General features: G+C 44.6%; 1 protein-coding gene across 5 annotated transcripts in view; it reads left to right on the top strand.

The window, feature by feature from the left end:
* Window positions 1-16772, top strand: part of ccdc88ab (coiled-coil domain containing 88Ab) — a 109325-nt gene that overhangs the window by 46317 nt on the left and 46236 nt on the right. For all 5 annotated transcript variants that reach the window (XM_080781757.1, XM_080781756.1, XM_080781758.1 and 2 more), the window contains exons 5-8: window positions 9276-9334; window positions 10451-10534; window positions 11254-11394; window positions 12245-12423. In XM_080781757.1, coding sequence (XP_080637883.1) covers window positions 9276-9334; window positions 10451-10534; window positions 11254-11394; window positions 12245-12423 — 463 coding nt within the window. The remainder of the gene's footprint in view (window positions 1-9275; window positions 9335-10450; window positions 10535-11253; window positions 11395-12244; window positions 12424-16772) is intronic.

Below are 16772 nucleotides of genomic sequence, written 5' to 3'. Positions count from 1 at the left end.
TAGAAGGCTTTCTTACCTTTCTTTGTAGTCGTTATGTCCCCACCAAAGAGGTCCAGGTGTTATTTTGTGTGTAAAAACTCCTTATTGGCTGTTTCCCCTACCATAAGCCCTCAATGAATTGCATTGAATTGAATGGGGCTACGGGGTGTTGTGCTAATTAGCTTATTTCCGTGCAGTTTTTTTGAATCGTAATATCTCAGTAATATCTCAGTAATATCTCAGTAATATCTCAGTAATATCTCAGTAATATCTCAGTAATATCTCAGTAATATCTCAGATCAAAACAAGCTTGATTTGCGCCTCATTTCTCTAAGCGACGTGCATGTTTTGGGGGAATTAAATAACATCCCAGGCTGTTGCATTATTCACTTCCTGCTTCTCGGTTTTCCGAGTGAAACGGCTTTGAGAGTATAAGAGGGTCCCTCATAAAGAATGAACTGTACTGGCCGGTCCTGGAGTACACAATTCAGAAACCAAGAATGGGGGCGTTGCCTGGTAAATTAGTTAATTCATTCTGTTAAAGTCATGGACACACATTGCAGCCTGTCCGTCCGTCCGTCCGTCCGTCCGCTGCAGGAACTGTTACACACATGCACATGGCATGTATACGTAGTGCACCCCATGACCATCTTTGGCCTGTTCGGCTCAGACATGCTGTTTTTAATATTACACTGTGACCTTATAGTTCAGTCTACTGCTGAGGAGAGGACATTACTATAGCATGCTAACCTGCTGCTGCACAGTAGGGTTTTTTTTTTTAAACGAGCCAATGTCACTGAATCGGTATAGCTCTTCCTTTCCCCACTGTTCCCAATGATGCACAACTTTTATGCTCTCTCCGATACTGTTTTTATTTATTTTCTTTTGAAGAAGAAGCAGACCACCAGTGCTGCAGTTTGCAACCGCAATGCCTCAGTGGAACGCGCTTGTCACTTATCTCACAATCGACACTGTACTTGCCGTACTTGAGAAACGTCATTCCCGTATCATTTTGACATTTTATTCAGCACAATTCCGTAAAGCAAGATTGTAACTTCACCGTAATGGTAAACGGTGGGCATTGCGCTGTGTACATTATATTCTCCATTGAGTATACAGTACACACACACACACACACACACACACACACGCATACTAAAGTCATCTCAAGGCAGACAGTGGGAGGCATACATACATTACAGTACGCTCAGAGCAGAGTACACTGCAGGCAGTATAAGCATTAGGCTACATTCCTCAGAGTTCCTCTTGCCCTTTACCCCCCCCCAGCCAGCCCCGATAAGTCAGCCAGTCGCACCAAGCATGCAGTAGCTATTGAGTAGAGCTATACGGCTGCCAGCTGAAAGTCATTGGCCATGTGTCTTTTATTATGCTTTCATTAGGGGGCAGGGCGTGCGTGTGTGTGTGTGTGTGTGTGTGTGTGTGTGTGTGTGTGTGTGGAGGAGGGGAGAGTTAACAACAGTGAACTGTGGGAACACACAGGGTTGCCCCCAGGCCTTTATTTAACCTAGTCTGCGAACACACGTACAGTCACACACACACACACACACACACACACACACACACACACACACACACACACAGTCACACCCACACACACAGTCACACACACACACACACACACACACACACACACACACACAGTCACACCCACACACACAGTCACACACACACACACACACACACACACACACACAGAGACACACGTGCACACAATTAGATGCACACAGGGTGCACACAGCAATATACACTCACTCGTGCATCTTGCAGGTCTTCACATGTGCACACTGCACACCCCTCCCTTGTTTAGTGTGTGTGTGTGTGTGTGTGTGTGTGTGTGTGTGTGTGTGTGTGTGTGTGTGTGTGTGTGTGTGTGTGTGTGTGTGTGTGTGTGTGTGTGTGTGTGTGTGAGACTGTGATCACCCATGTGATCGTCATCTTGGTCCGGAGATGTAATCCGTTTGGAGCTCGTGAAAGCTCTCTGTCCGAATGCCCCGCTCTTTTCCTCTCGTGTCTTCTCGTGAGGTTTTGAGTTATCGTTCTAAGCTCCATACTGCTGCAATCGAAAACACCAGAAAGACTCCTAACTTAGGCATGCACGAGGAGTCCTCCTAACCATCTCAAACTGTTATGAAGCCACTTAAAGTCAGTCATCGCACCTACTGTTATCAAGCCACGCCACTGCGTGTAGTGGGGACAGCTCTACTTCATCACCACAAACGCACCGTAAACCGCTCCGGACATGGAAAGAGGAACAAGGGGAAAAAAAGGAATGCTTTGATTTGTAGAGCAGGTCACCTCACAGCTAGGAAGGTCCTGCTGGGTTCGATTCCCACCGGAGACGACGTGGGCGCTGGGGGGGGGGGGCGTGTGCTCTCCTGTGGGGGATCTTTCTGTGTGTAGTTTGCATGTTCTCCCCGTTTCTGGTCAGCCGCCCCGGAACCTCTCCGTGTGTGTCGGCGGAAAGGGCCTTTCTAGTCGCGGAAACGTGGACATGCCCGTTGGAGAGGAAAGGAACTGGTGATGTGTTCCCTTCCACACGCGACCGTGGCTCAAGAGGTAGAGCAGGTCGTCCGATGATCCATGGGTCGGCGGTTCGAATCCCGGCTCCTCCTAACCCTAACCCTACATGTCGAGACACTGAACCCCCAAATTGCTCCCGCTGTGCTGGTTGGTAACTTGGTACCTTTGCATGGCTTCCGCCGCAATCGGTGTACGAATGTGTGTGTGTGTGTGTGTGAAGGGGTGAATGTTTAATGCACAGTCTTATGTAAAGCGCCTTGGATAAAGGGCGCTATATAAATGCACCATTTACGCTTCGTCCAACTGGGAAAAGTCATTGCAGCTTATTAGGCAATTGGCACTGGGTGAAAAATGGGTTTCAATTAAAAACATAATAATAATAAGTAAAAAATCAAACTACTTCTGTGTGTCCGGAGCTACTCTCGCAAGCAAAATGCCTCGTACACACACGGCCAGCCACTATATGACAGAAGTGCCTCCACTCTTTTCCTAGTTGAGAAAATGATTTTTTTTTTTTTACTGAAATGCTGCCTTCAAAAGTGAGCCTAGTGAGTCCCAGAGCCATACAGAAGCATTATACAAGATGAACGGCAATGAGGACGGCTCTCTGTCACACCTGGGAGACGGGATGCCATGAGACAACCTACATCGAAATGCATAAAACGCGTGCCATTTAGTCACAGACCTTTCACATTGTACACGCGCACCCGTCTTTCCCCTCTTCTTCTTCTTTCTTGCTCAAACGCAAACGCGATGAACAATGCGGCGATCCCGGAAAATGTGTTAGTCACTCACCATCCCTCTAACCTTCTGTTTCCTGTCGGGAGGAGGAGGAGAGAGAGGGGTGGGGGGGGGGAAGAGAGAGGGGGAGATCGGGGACTGAATGGATGGCACGTCGGGTCAAGAAGCATCAGTGATTTGATTCCTAACGTCGCTGACAGATCAGAGGGGAGGAAGGAAGGAAGGAAGGAAGGAAGGAAGGAAGGAGTGGGAGGAAAGAGTGTGTAGGAAAGAATAGATGGATGGATGGATTGAGCATGTATGAAAGGGAGGGAAAAGAAGTGTAGAGGAAGCCAGGGAGAATTGAGGGATGAGGGTAGTGTAGGCTACTAGTGGAGCAGGAGAGAGGCCCTGTTGCTAGTCGGTATAGTATTATGTGTCATACTTTATACACCACAGAATATAATAATAATAATCACAATGTGGTGTCTGTTCAGTGGTAAAGCAAACGTAGCCCTGGTCCAGTGCTTAGAGCGAGTCTCTCTCTGACGCCCTGTGGAAGTCCCTTCCGCAGCCCCTCTAGCGATTTTCTCACTCCCGTGCGAGTGTTTACAATTCCCAGCAAATAAACAAAACGACGTAACTACTCACCGACACAAAGCCTGCTAGACCTTGGTAAAAAGTCTATTCTCGGAGCTGGGAAGCGTCTCAGGTCCCCCATGCTTCTCTCTAAAATGCACTGTTTTAATCATTCAATAAAATGAATCCAACCAGATCGGCGCAGGCAAAACCCATAAATGCCGTAGTAGAAGAAATGACTCTGCCCGGTAAATTCAGGGTACATTGCGTTATTAAAATGGCACAAAGTGCATTTTAGAGAGAAGCTGGGGACCTGAGACGCTTCCCAGCTTCGAGAATAGACTTTGACGTGGAAATGACAGAGGGACTTTTCCTCTTGTCACATTGTCACCGGGAAGTAATTGTCTATGGACAATGTTATCCAAATGAGGACAGGTTGATAATTTATTTAGCCTTATTTATTCACAAAAACAACAAGAAATAGGATTTTTTATTTTATTTTAGATGTTTGGTGACTGAGTTGAATTCATGTTGGACCCGAGATCAGATTCTAAAAATGTCTTCTACATCCATGACAGTTTTCTGAAAAAGCTATATGTTTCTATGTCAGTCGTTCTTCGATTTTTCAAAAAATAGCAGACCTACAAGCTCGTAGCGCGCCACTCGGTGGCGCGCTATGAGCTTGTAGATCTGCTATTTTTCAATAGCTAAAGCATAACATGATGCTAACACCAAAGTGGGTTAATCCATGATGGACATGGTGAGCAGCATCGAGGCCACGCACTCACTCACGGCGACAGTTTAGTGTGTGGTGGTATTTTTTTACTTGCACTGATTAGGCCAGCTGCCTTATTTTGCTGTATTTTCCCTAAGGAGAATTTTAGCTTTCGCGTGCCATTTGTGGCAGATGCCACATTTTCCTAAGGGGAAATTGTGTCGGCTACTGTACATGTACAGTACAGTACAGTGCAAGCTTATCACATTGTGATCATGTCATCACCCAGGGAAAAAGAAAGGCTGTGTATGGGATAATGATTTATTACTTGTGTGTGTGTGTGTGTGTGCGTGTGTGTGTGCGTGTGTGTGCGTGTGTGTGCGTGTGTGTGTGTGTGTGTGTGTGTGTGTGTGTGTGTTTGGCATTACAAACTACTCGGATGAATGCTTGACGTTTGGACTTGCAGGTACAGTAATAGCACTGCGATGGCAAAAGGCTGACAGCTGCTGCCACTGCCACTGGGAAATGTATTTTCAAGAAAGCACTATTTTCATCTGCACACATTCCTTTCTCCTTCTTTCATGCTCTTTCATTCAGTCCCTTCATTATTTAGCTTGGCTTATATTTTTCTGTATTTGATTAGCTTTGTAGGCTTTCCTTATTTATGTGTGTTCTGTCCATGTCTGCAATACCCCAGCCCTCTCTTACCTATCTCTCTGTGTCTAGCTGTATGCATTATTTATACGTGTAAGAAATTGAACCATTCCTTATCTTTGCCGTAGTCTCTTAGCCATGTTGACTTGGTATCTAATATCTATAGAACCCCAGTCGTTTTCTGCCGTTTTCTAATTATTTTTATGAACGGAATCGAAGGTTTTATGATCGGGATTCACCATATGCCCCCGGTTGGCGTGGTCACGGGCTTCTGAGACCACTGGGCTCACTGCCAAAATCAAAAATATCTTAACCCATTTTGGGGCGAGAGCCCCTTTTGGTGTTAGCATTATGCTATGCTTTAGCTATTGAAAAATAACAGAACTACAAGCTCGTAGCGTGCCACCGAGTGGCACGCTACGAGCTTGTAGGTCTGCTATTTTTGAAAAATCGAAGAACGACTGACACAGAGACATAGCTTTTTCAGAAAACTGTCGGCATATGGAAGACATTTTTAGAATCTGATCTCAGGTCAAAATGGGTTAAACCACATATTACACACATAAAGACCCCCCCAGGAAAGTGTTCTAAATCTTCTAAACGTCTATATATATTTTCATTTCTTTTTAAAGGGTGATTGACTGTAGCTGCGTGTTCTTTTCAACATGGCCCTGGTTCAAGCTTATTCACCCACACAATTTGGAGCTGCCCAGTAAACCCACATTCTTCTACTTTTGGCCACTGGTACTGGCAGTGAGTGATGTAGCCCGGCCAGTACGGCCCAGTATTTGCCCCTTCATCCAGCCTTGGTATAGTGTGTCATGTCATCTACACAGCAGAGCTTCCTAAAGATGTTTGTCTCAGAGACCCCAGACCCCTGTAAACATTGTTTTCATCCATGGCAACCCTGCCTGAATTACGTTGTTACTTAACAGTAACAACACCTTACATTTATGTCATATTACTCCCCCCCCCCCCCCCCCCCCCCCCCCCAAAATACAGCATGTCATGAGGAAAACTTCCATTACAACATGGTTGAAAACAACCTTACACTTGACGTTAAAAATCACCAAAAGCAGCTGATCTGATCACCTATTTTTGGCGAAGACATTTGCTGTACGTAGATTGAAAAAGAACCCTGAGTACCCAAGTAAGTAATAAGTATAGTAATAAAAAGTGTAATATATATAATAAGTGGTTATAACTCATGAAATTCCAAATAATATCAACAATAATAATAACATCAATCAATAGCAGATCTACAAGCTCACAGCGCGGCACCAAGTGCCCGCGCTACGAGCTTGTAGGTCTGCTATTTTAGAAAAATCGAAGAACGACTGACATGGAAAACATATAGCTGTCCTGATATAGAAGACATTTTTTTTAATCTGATCTCAGGTCAAAATGGGTTCAAACTAATTTAGCTATCGGTGTGTACTAGTCTGAAATACTGACCCCCAGCTAATGCTGTGGGGTTGGCCTGATTGTCCTGTGTGGTCTGTCCATCCACCATGAAACATGGTTATTGTCACTGAGCTGGATTTATTGTTATTAGAGGCAGAGCTGGACACTCACTACCCCCTGAGACACCGGATGAACTGGTTTAACACACACACACACACACACACACACACACCCACCCCCTGAGGATATACACACTGAGACCCAGTTACACGGGTACAAATGTATGCACTCACAATTCATATCATGCAAACTGCTCCTCCAAAACAGTGGACTGTTGTTGTTGTTGAAATTCTGAATACAAAGAATGGGCAAACTGGGCTAATAATACAAATATTCACTGGTTATACTGTTTGAGACAGAATGTGTTGCGATTGTATCACAGCTGGTGCTTCCACAATCTCAGAAATGGCCATCTTGTCTAGCCCATTTTGGGCCGGGAACCCATTTTGGTGTTGGCATCATGTCGTGCTTTAGCTATTGAAAAAATAGCAGACCTACAAGCTCGTAGCGCGCCACTCGGTGGCGCGCTACGAGCTTGTAGATCTGCTATTTTTGAAAAATCGAAGAGCGACTGACATAGAAGACTTTTTTTAGAATCTGATCTCAGGTCAGAATGGAAAACTGTCGGGATGTAGAAGACATTTTTTTAATCTGATCTCAGGTCAGAATGGGCTAGAGTGGGACGGAAACCCCTTGCTAATGAATGAGAGAGGACAAGCAAGTATGGTCGGAGTCGTTCCAAGCAGTGGCCTTCCTGTTTTACAAATTTATACTCTTGTAACGTACAAATACCTCGATTGTACTTAAGTAAATCTACTTGGTTACTTTACACCACTGGCCACAAGTACTGTACCCACACAACTCCCCTGAGTACAGCACTGAGTGCAGACGGGCGTCTCTGAATACACAACTTGTTGAACCTTTGAAGCATTGGTGGGTGAGGGTGTGCACTTTATTACAATACTGTACGCCTGGTAGGCAGGTGTACTTAACATTACAGCATATTATTCACCCACTGAATCATTACTTGTGGCAGACAGACAGACAGACATGCGCACACGCACACACACACACACACACACACACACACACACACACACACACACACACACACACACACACACACCTGGATTACTACTTCTCAGGCTCAATCCAGAAGATGAGCCCAGACCTGTTTGAGATGTTAGCATCTGTTTGTGGCTTTCGTCATTTTCGGACAATTATGTCCTGACATGTGGCAGGTTACTACTCTCACCCTCCCATGTCGCCATGTTTCTATCAGCAGAGCTCGAGGTCTTCGCAGAAGGGGAATTTGCAACGTATGAATATACTTGTTTATATACAGAAATCCCAGCTATTTTGTACATTTTGTATATTCAGAAGTTACTGGCAAATTGCCAGGATTTCAGTAGTTCTAAAAAAAAAAAAAAGCATTCCCCCATTACACCTCAAAACGATTGAAGCCTGTTTCACTTCTCTAAAGTCTCAGAAATGAATTGGGAATCGCAAATGATGGCTCATGTACATGACGACCATCTGCTGTAGAGGGATATTTGAAGAATACAGTAACAATTGATTAAAGTGGAAACAGAGACACAGCTAAGTGAGCACGGTATAGCTGCTTGTGTGCTAGGTGGTGGAAGCGCAATCCTCCAAGGGTAATGTTAGGTAATCACTCGTCTCTTCAATGTTTAATGCATTTTAAATTGTTTGTGCTATTTGAGTATTTCAGTTTAACGTCACACAGTCCCATTCTGACCAAGCATATACAAGCTGCTCGTGTCATTTTCCACATACTAAACAGGGCTCTGAGATTTCACTTACATGTGACGCTCCAACCGTCGCAGTCGCCACGTCTCGACACCATTTACACTTACTAGCACTCAGAACCTCGACACAGCATTTTCCATCAGCGATATATCTCAAAAAGCACAGTGGTGGAATTCCTTGCGGTTAAACGGAATCCCTTTTAATAGCTCCAGGAAAGTTCATGGTGGTCTGACATCATTATATAGTCATACATGTATATTCATTCATAGTCACTGTTGATATACTGTACTGTACATGATGGCTAAAACTAAGACTAAAAATAAAGACAATTTCGTCAACGTATAAAAACTAGACTAGTGGACAAGAGATCCGGTATAAATCATTCTACACTTGGTTGCATGCTGAAAATAGCCGACCTACAAGCTCACAACGCGTCGCAGCGCGACGCGTTGTGAGCTTGTAGATCGCCTATTTTCAGCAAGTGTAAAAACAGTCATTACGACGGCATCAAGGCACCACCAAAATACATTATAGTCGACTAAATCAACTGTACATTCAGTCGACTAAAATCTTGTGATATTCAGTCGACTAAAACTAGACTAACATTAAAACATTCCAGGTGACTAAAATGTGACTGAAACTAGATGAAAACTATTGAAGAGACTTAAGACTAAAACTAAATTCAAAATGTGCCGCCAAAAACAACACTGTTGTCACGTCATTATCACGTGATTGTGTGTCGTATGAACACGTGTGTGTGTGTGTGTGTGTGTGTGTGTGTGTGTGTGTGTGACTGGGTGAATATGAAGTAAATAAATGCATTTCATTTACCATTCCTGTGTGTCTTCTACAGAACAAGGCCTGGAGGAGTTGAAGAAACTATTGCTGCTGCTATTAGGCTGTGCTGTCCAGGTAATGATGATGATGTCAAATTAAATACAAATTATACTAGTATATTCTTTGAATGTTATGTCTATTGTCTTTGTGAAATGCCCCTTTCAACCATTTTATTTTGTATCAACTTTTGACAAACCGTTGAAGATGATTTGTGCTTGTTCCTGTTGTACATTACTGTTGGTCATAACTTACTTGACCTGGTCACAACTTAACCTACTTAGACTACACGGTAACATCCATAACAGTGCTCATTTATCAATTTGTAACTCAGGAGCGTTCAAATGTAACCAAATATGGTACATTTTTATTAGAATCTCAAGAGTTGAATGAACATGATTTTTCAGTGTGCAGTGTGTGAGTGACAAAGCTCCCACTAAGCACTTAAACAACCGAATTGACCTTTTACGCTTTCAGCACCTTTGTGTTATCTTTGCTGAAAGAGGAAGGAGTCAGAATGAATAGAAATTAAGCTTTTGATTTGTTATCTTTCTGGGTCTTAAAAGCAGCTCTCAACACATTGTCTTTGTATCTGAAAATAAATGCTATTTGTTCAGCTTTTGAATTCTTGGGGGGGGGAATAGAAAACATTAGGGACGCTCGGATATTTAGCGGAGGCTGAATATCCGAGTACAAGGGAAGTGGTACGATAAATAAAGAAGTTCAAATCTTTTAAATGTTTTGTAGCGGATGTTAAAGATTGAATGCACTTTTAAACATGCATTTTTTTAAACGATACTTCCATAACATTCCTTCCGGAGGTTTAGCGGCAGTGTGATTCTGATGGATAAACAGTGATTCACTATAGTCTACTGTCTGTCTGACGCTGGCCTATGCTCTTCACTTGGCTCTTCATCGTTACTCTCACCTTCGCACAGTATCGTAGACAAAGACTCATTTCACATTTCTGACCCGGTCCTATCGAGAAAACAGGCCTACATAAATGGCAGATCAGACGTTGGCTCTGTGCCATGTGTCTGGTATCTATCTCCAGGTTTGCGGACCTATATATGAACCTGTGGATCTCCTCTCCTCTCCTCTCCTCTCCTCTCCTCTCCTCTCCTCTCCTCTCCTCTCCTCTATGATATGTTGACGTTCACAACAAACGTATATTTTCCTCTCCCCTCTTGCCAGTGTGAGAAGAAGGAAGAGTATATTGAGCGCATCCAGACCCTGGACTTTGACACTAAAGCTGCGATAGCAGCACACATCCAAGAGGTATATGTCTAAATGTCTGAATGATGGAGTGAAATTTAGCTCGACCACAAAGGGGAAGATTGAGGAATAGTTCCGGAAAAGTAGTGGGTGACTGTGGTGTGTCGGTGAGGATATTAATGCTATGTTACATGTAGCAAAATAGCATTTCGGAAGGAGTGTAACAACTATACAAAAGGCACTTACTTTGTAAAGAAAATGGTCTTCCCCTGGAATCAATGACCTTTTGATCTCAAAGCGGGGTGCCTATGGCCTATAGTTCCAAACATTTGGAACTATATCCCATTGAGATAGAATGAGCACTTCCGCATTCCATTGTTACAATGGGAGTCAACGCTAGTGTCGCCACTCTCTTACTAGATTACTGTGGATGTAGCCCAAACACTCCCGAGGCGATCAGCAACAACGGGAGGTATGATTCATTCTACCGCGACTAGCGACGGGACCGCGGCGGGGCCGTCTAACACACAATCTTTGCTTAGAGTCGGACGGAATGATTTAGATCAAGAGTTATTCATTAATGTGTATTAATTATTCATATTTTTATCAATCTCCGTCCTGAGTGCTGGGGCGTTACTGATTAATTTGAACGGAGAACTCCGTCCTTGGCGCTCAGCTGTTTTTTTTTTTTCTTTTTGGTTGGGACTACAGGTTGAAAACATTAAACGTATGGAAACGCCAGAGAATACTAGATGGAAATGTTCTTGTTTGTTACTTTGTAGGTAACGCAAAACCAGGAGAATGTGGTGGATCTGCAATGGCTGGAGGGAGGAGAAATACCTCCTGAAGACCTGGACAGTCTGTCTAGAAACCTGGCCTTCCACCTCAAACGCCTGGTAGATGAAAGAGACTCACAACTGGAGGTACAGGATAATAATGGAATTGTCATGTATCCAGTCCATATGCTCGGTACATTCGAAACACGGGTGTAAACAGTCTCACACAGAAATGTGTAGCAGTCAGCCTACACAGAGGAAAAAATGTGTTTGCGGGGGTTTGAGTGGGGCTATGCGTACTGCGTGTCTGATACAGGAATATGCATTCGATTTGTGGCTATTATACCTGTGACTGTTTTAAATTAGGCATATTTTTTGGGCTTGCTCTCTGTAAATGTGGAAACTTGACTCTTTTATTGAGATCACAAGAGAGTTACGGTACCACAGGAAGGAAGGGTTGAAACGGTTAACGCTTCTGGATGATAAGTGTGTGTGTGTGTGTGTGTGTGTGTGTGTGTGTGTGTGTGTGTGTGTGTGTGTGTGTGTGTGTGTGTGTGTGTGTGTGTGTGTGTGTGTGTGTGTGTGTGTGTGCGCGCGCACCCATATGTGGCATTGCGTATGTTCATCATTAAGTGTGTTTTCAAACCTCCCCCAGGGTGCAGATGCTCATGACTGATAGAGCCAGCCTGTGTGTGTGTGTGTCAGGTTGCACTTTAATAGCCTCAAGAGAATCACAGAGCAGTCAACCCACTCTCAATTAAAACCCCATTTCCTCTTGTATGGGTACTGGACGAGAGTAGGGGTCTCTTGATAGCATACATTGTTGATAACACTATACCCCCCCCCTCCTCCCCGCCACCTCTGTCGCTATCTCACCACACCTTTTGTCTTTGTCCTTTTCTCTGCTCTCTTTCTCCGCCCTCCTCCATGTCTCTGTCTCCCTGCCCTAATGCTAATGTCTGTCTGTCTGTCTCTCTCCGTCCATGAATCCATCCAGACCATCGTGGAGCTCACGCAGGAGCGAGACTGCGTCCAGCTGTCTCCCCTCGCGCCCCCCAGCCTGGCCCAGTCTCCCAGCCCCGACGCCCTGAACATGAGGAGGACGGAGAGCCGCCAGCACCTCTCTGTGGAGCTGGCCGACGCCAAGGCCAAGATCAGACGCCTGCGTCAGGAGCTGTGAGTACCGTACCTCAAGCACTATGTCGCTATCGGATGAAATATGTATCGCTGAGCCCTATGCACGGGTCTGTCAGTACTTTGAGTTGCTAAAAAGAAGGATTTTGTTATATTTAGTAAGTGCACAGCAAGAGAGGAGGCGTTGTTCAGGTTTATTCACAAAGGTATTTAGGGAAAGGAGTGGGGTATAGTGGAAGATCGGTGTCTCTCCAGGTTGGCCAAACTCGGCGTGGGAATCCAAACACTGAGGAGGAGAAGGAGAGGAGGTGTCAGTCTTCAGAGAAACAACAAAGGCAGGAGCTGTGTAAGGTTGAACAGCTGGGAAAATAGCTACACAACGCTAAAACTGTAACTAGCTCTAACTCAGTTTAACAATACTAAAGGCTTGAGCTGTACTTTACCATACCATACCATTTTGTTCTGTGCTCAAATAATGGAACAATAGATAAGTACTCGAGCCATCCGACATTGAACGGGCATCAATGCCTTCAGTTTTCATGCTGCTGCCAAGCATTGTTGTTAAAGGAAATTGCCATTGGCACAGCCCCAGCCGACATATCATGGTCAATAACCGTGACTCAATCAAATTACTGCATATCCTGTCTAGCACATGTGTTTTTGTACGTTAAACGGGGTCCAATAACCCCATCGGCTGTTTTATCCAGTCTTGTTGCCGGAGTCTGTGTTCTTGCTTGGTGTGTCGTTTTGCGACAGAATGGTGATTATGGTTTCCTGTCGGGCAGAAACATTGGATGTCCATATTTCATCTTTTGATGTTTATTTACCCATTTTGGGGCGGGAACTCCTTTTGGTGTTAGCATTATGTTATGCTTTAGCTATTGAAAAATAGCAGATCTACAAGGTCTGCTGTAGGTCTGCTATTTTTGTAGGTCTGCTATTTTTGAAAAATCGAAGAACGACTGACCTAGAAACAGAGCTTTTTCAGAAAACTGTCGGGATATGGAAGAAGACATTTTTTTTAATCTGATCTCAGGTCAAAATGGGTTAATTAATGTCATATTTCATGCACTAAGCTTGTAAGTTGAAAGTCTGAGGGTTTTATACTTGAATATGTCGTTCTTCCATTTCCTGAAAACACAACAGTTTTTGGTTTCTTCCAGACGGTGACGACGCCAAGTGACAAGAGTAGAGAGAAAAGGGGTACATGGTCGCTCCAACCAGTCACATTGACCTGACCACATGCTCTTTGTGAGTTGTGAGGACCCACGTTAGAATCAGAATCCCATCTGGTCTCGTTATGTCTCCTCTCGCTAGCCTGGAACTCACTATATGCTTTTTATGGCACATAGGCAGCTCCCGGCAGGATCCGCCGGGAGAAACTGTGCGCAGCTGCGCGACATGAGACTAATTACTTAGAGCGACAGAGAGAGAGAGAGGAGCGTGTGTGTGTACATGTGTGTGTGTCAATTTTACAAAGGTGCAGACGATCAGAAATCAGCAGAGAGTGAGCGACGTTTGCGCTACTCTATGCCAAATTGAAGTGGACTCTCAGACCCAGACTTTTTTTCCCTCCCTGGAAATAAAAACGTCTGGGTTTCCGAGGCTACCTCTCGCCGACCTTGGTTTCCCGTCTCCCTGTACTCTTTCATCTACGTATATAAAGAAAAATGTCATGTATGGGGATATTGAGCGACTGACGGGAAATGTACGATTTCATAGTAAATGCAACCTGCGGTCACAAAAACATCAAAGGAATACACACAAGAAACTAATGTTCAATCTCACACACACACACACACACACACACACACACACACACACTAAGAGACAGACTTGTGGAATGGCTTTTCCATTGTATCCGTAAATAATAGAAGTTCCTCTTCAGAGTGCTCTTAACGCATGTCCAGACAAAGACTAATGGTCAGTGGCCGGCACTGTTTAGCAGATGTAGCCTAGTGTATACCTTTGCTTCCGGAGGGCAAGAGGCTTAATGCATGGTGCAGTACACAGACATAGCATCTGATGTGATACATGTACTGGCGTCATGAAGATCATCATAATACCGCATTGATGAAGCTTGTTTGGACGTATTGTTGTGGAACACTTTATGTTTTATTGGCAATAACTGGCCATTGGGTTGCCAAGAAAAGCCTTTTTTTCCCCTGTCTTATCTCTTGTCTGCTCCGCAGCAGTTTGGGTGATTCGATCACTGGGTGTGCTGATCTTAACTCGTTTACATCGGCCTGACGTCAAAATAAATAAATAACGTTCGCTCTGAAAGAATATAAAATATAAAGTCTGTGCCGCATGTTTACCATTTTTCCCGGCCAGAATGGGTTAAGTCAGATTTAACTGCTCAGGTGTCTAGGGTTTAGCCTTGAGTTAATGGAGATTATTTTATTCACCCATAATCATGATTATAGTTCATTTATTGATGGGTCCTTTCAAAACACAGACATACAGTACTATTATTAGTTATGGGAAAAAATAACTGCGGTCATTTCTACGTCAAGCATTTGGTTCTACACAATAATCGCACGTACTGTCCACACTCAGAAGCCCGGGAGGTTTATATTATTTGTACGTGTTTTACGAGGGTCCCGTCTCATCGGGTGGCTTGACACTCTCTCTTCTGTAACTTCTGCTAATGACGAGTTGTAGGTCAAGAGACTCAAAGCCGATTTGAACACCCAACGGCTGCCAGGCTCCTCGCGTGCAAAAGTAAAGTTTACACATGGAACTAAATAGTTTCTAAATGTGGCTTCTCGGGGCTGAATATATATATCGCAGCTCTGTGCTGTCGGGGGCCTGTTCATTCTACGTCCCTGACCTACTTTATGAGGCAATATGTTTACTGGAGCTGTACTGGAAGGCCATAAAATGAGGAAGGACCCCGCTGAGGTTATTTCCTCGGGTTGCTTTACTTGTTGCCATGGAGTGCAACCCATGCGGTACAGTCGGATGGTCTCGTGACGACGCGTTTGACAAAGAGGGAGTTGAATAGTTTTAAAAAATGTAGCAGGCGTAACGATGTGCTTTAGCCCATTTAGGCCTGACGTCGAAATGAAAAAAGTCTTCTGAAAGAATATATATTCAAAGATTTGTTGCCGCATTTTCACGAAAAATTAATAAATACCCGACCTACAAGCTGACCTATGAGCTTGTAGATCTGCTATTTTAGTAACTCGGCGACAGCTTTTTCTCTCATGGGTCAAAATGAGCCGTGTGTCTGTGGCCGTGTCTGTTTTCGTGTTTGGTTATGTCTGTGTGTCTGTGTCGGAGTCATGTGCATGATGCGGATGTGAGAATCTGTCATGTGATCTGGAAGAAGAAAAAAAATATGAGGATAACTTATTCATGGACATAGAGTCCCTGTATAATTTGTATGCTTGGAAAAGTGAAACTTCCAGGCCCACAGGAACACGCCCAGGGTGCCGGCCCGGTCCACTGTACTGTAACTGTACTGTCACACCCGAAATCATATATATATACAGTTAGTGTGTGTGTGTGTGTGTGTGTGTGTGTGTGTGTGTGTTAGTCTGCGCAACAGTGACACTTGGGAGTTGGTTGTGAAAACCAACCAAACACTATTTTCGTGCTCGGACACAGTCGGGGACAGCCAGCCAGCCACCCACAGCTGCGTAAGGAATTGGTTGCACCACTTAAAAACTGTCCGTTTGTTTGTTTGTTTGTTGGTCGGTTGTGGTGACCCCATGGTCTTTCTTCTAGTGTTGCCCTTAAGGCTCTGACAGACGTAGAGTGTCGTCACGGGGTCAACTTCAGTCCCATCTTCTTACCTCAGTTTAGGGTTAGGGTCGGGGTTCAGTCTTCAGGCCTTTTCAGACGGGAAGCGAGTGGCGCGCCTTAGTTGGTCATTCGTTTTCAATAGAGGCGGGCGATCATTTTGGACGCGCGGAGACGTTGAGGGGGGGGGCGTTGACCCGGATTGTGGTGACCTTGATTTTTTTTTTTTAAGCTATGCGTCCCCGCGCCCGTCATGAGCAGCCGTCACACGCTCCCTGCCTTAACCCATTCTGACCTGAGATCAGATTCATACGAGGTTTCCACTGGACACACACTGGTCTGATTAACCCATTCTGACCTGAGATCAGATTCTTCGATTTTTCAAAAATAGCAGAACCTACAAGCTCGTAGCGCGCCACTCGGTGGCGCGCTATGAGCTTGTAGATCTGCTACAGCATGATCACTTCCGCGTGATCGATGCTTGTCATGTGTGCCAAAGCCCTTCTGTATATCATTCTCATCCATGATATTACCATATCGGGGCAGCGGTGGCTCTACGGGTTAGAGGAGCGCCCTTGTTTGCCGAAAGGTTGCCGGTTCGATTCCCCGGGCGGGCAGGGAAAAATCTGGGTGGGGTTAGTGAT

This window comes from Protomyctophum bolini (genome assembly GCF_963924005.1).
Source record: "Protomyctophum bolini genome assembly, chromosome: 14".
NCBI lineage: Eukaryota > Metazoa > Chordata > Actinopteri > Myctophiformes > Myctophidae > Protomyctophum > Protomyctophum bolini.
This window is presented reverse-complemented; position numbering and strand designations above follow the sequence as displayed.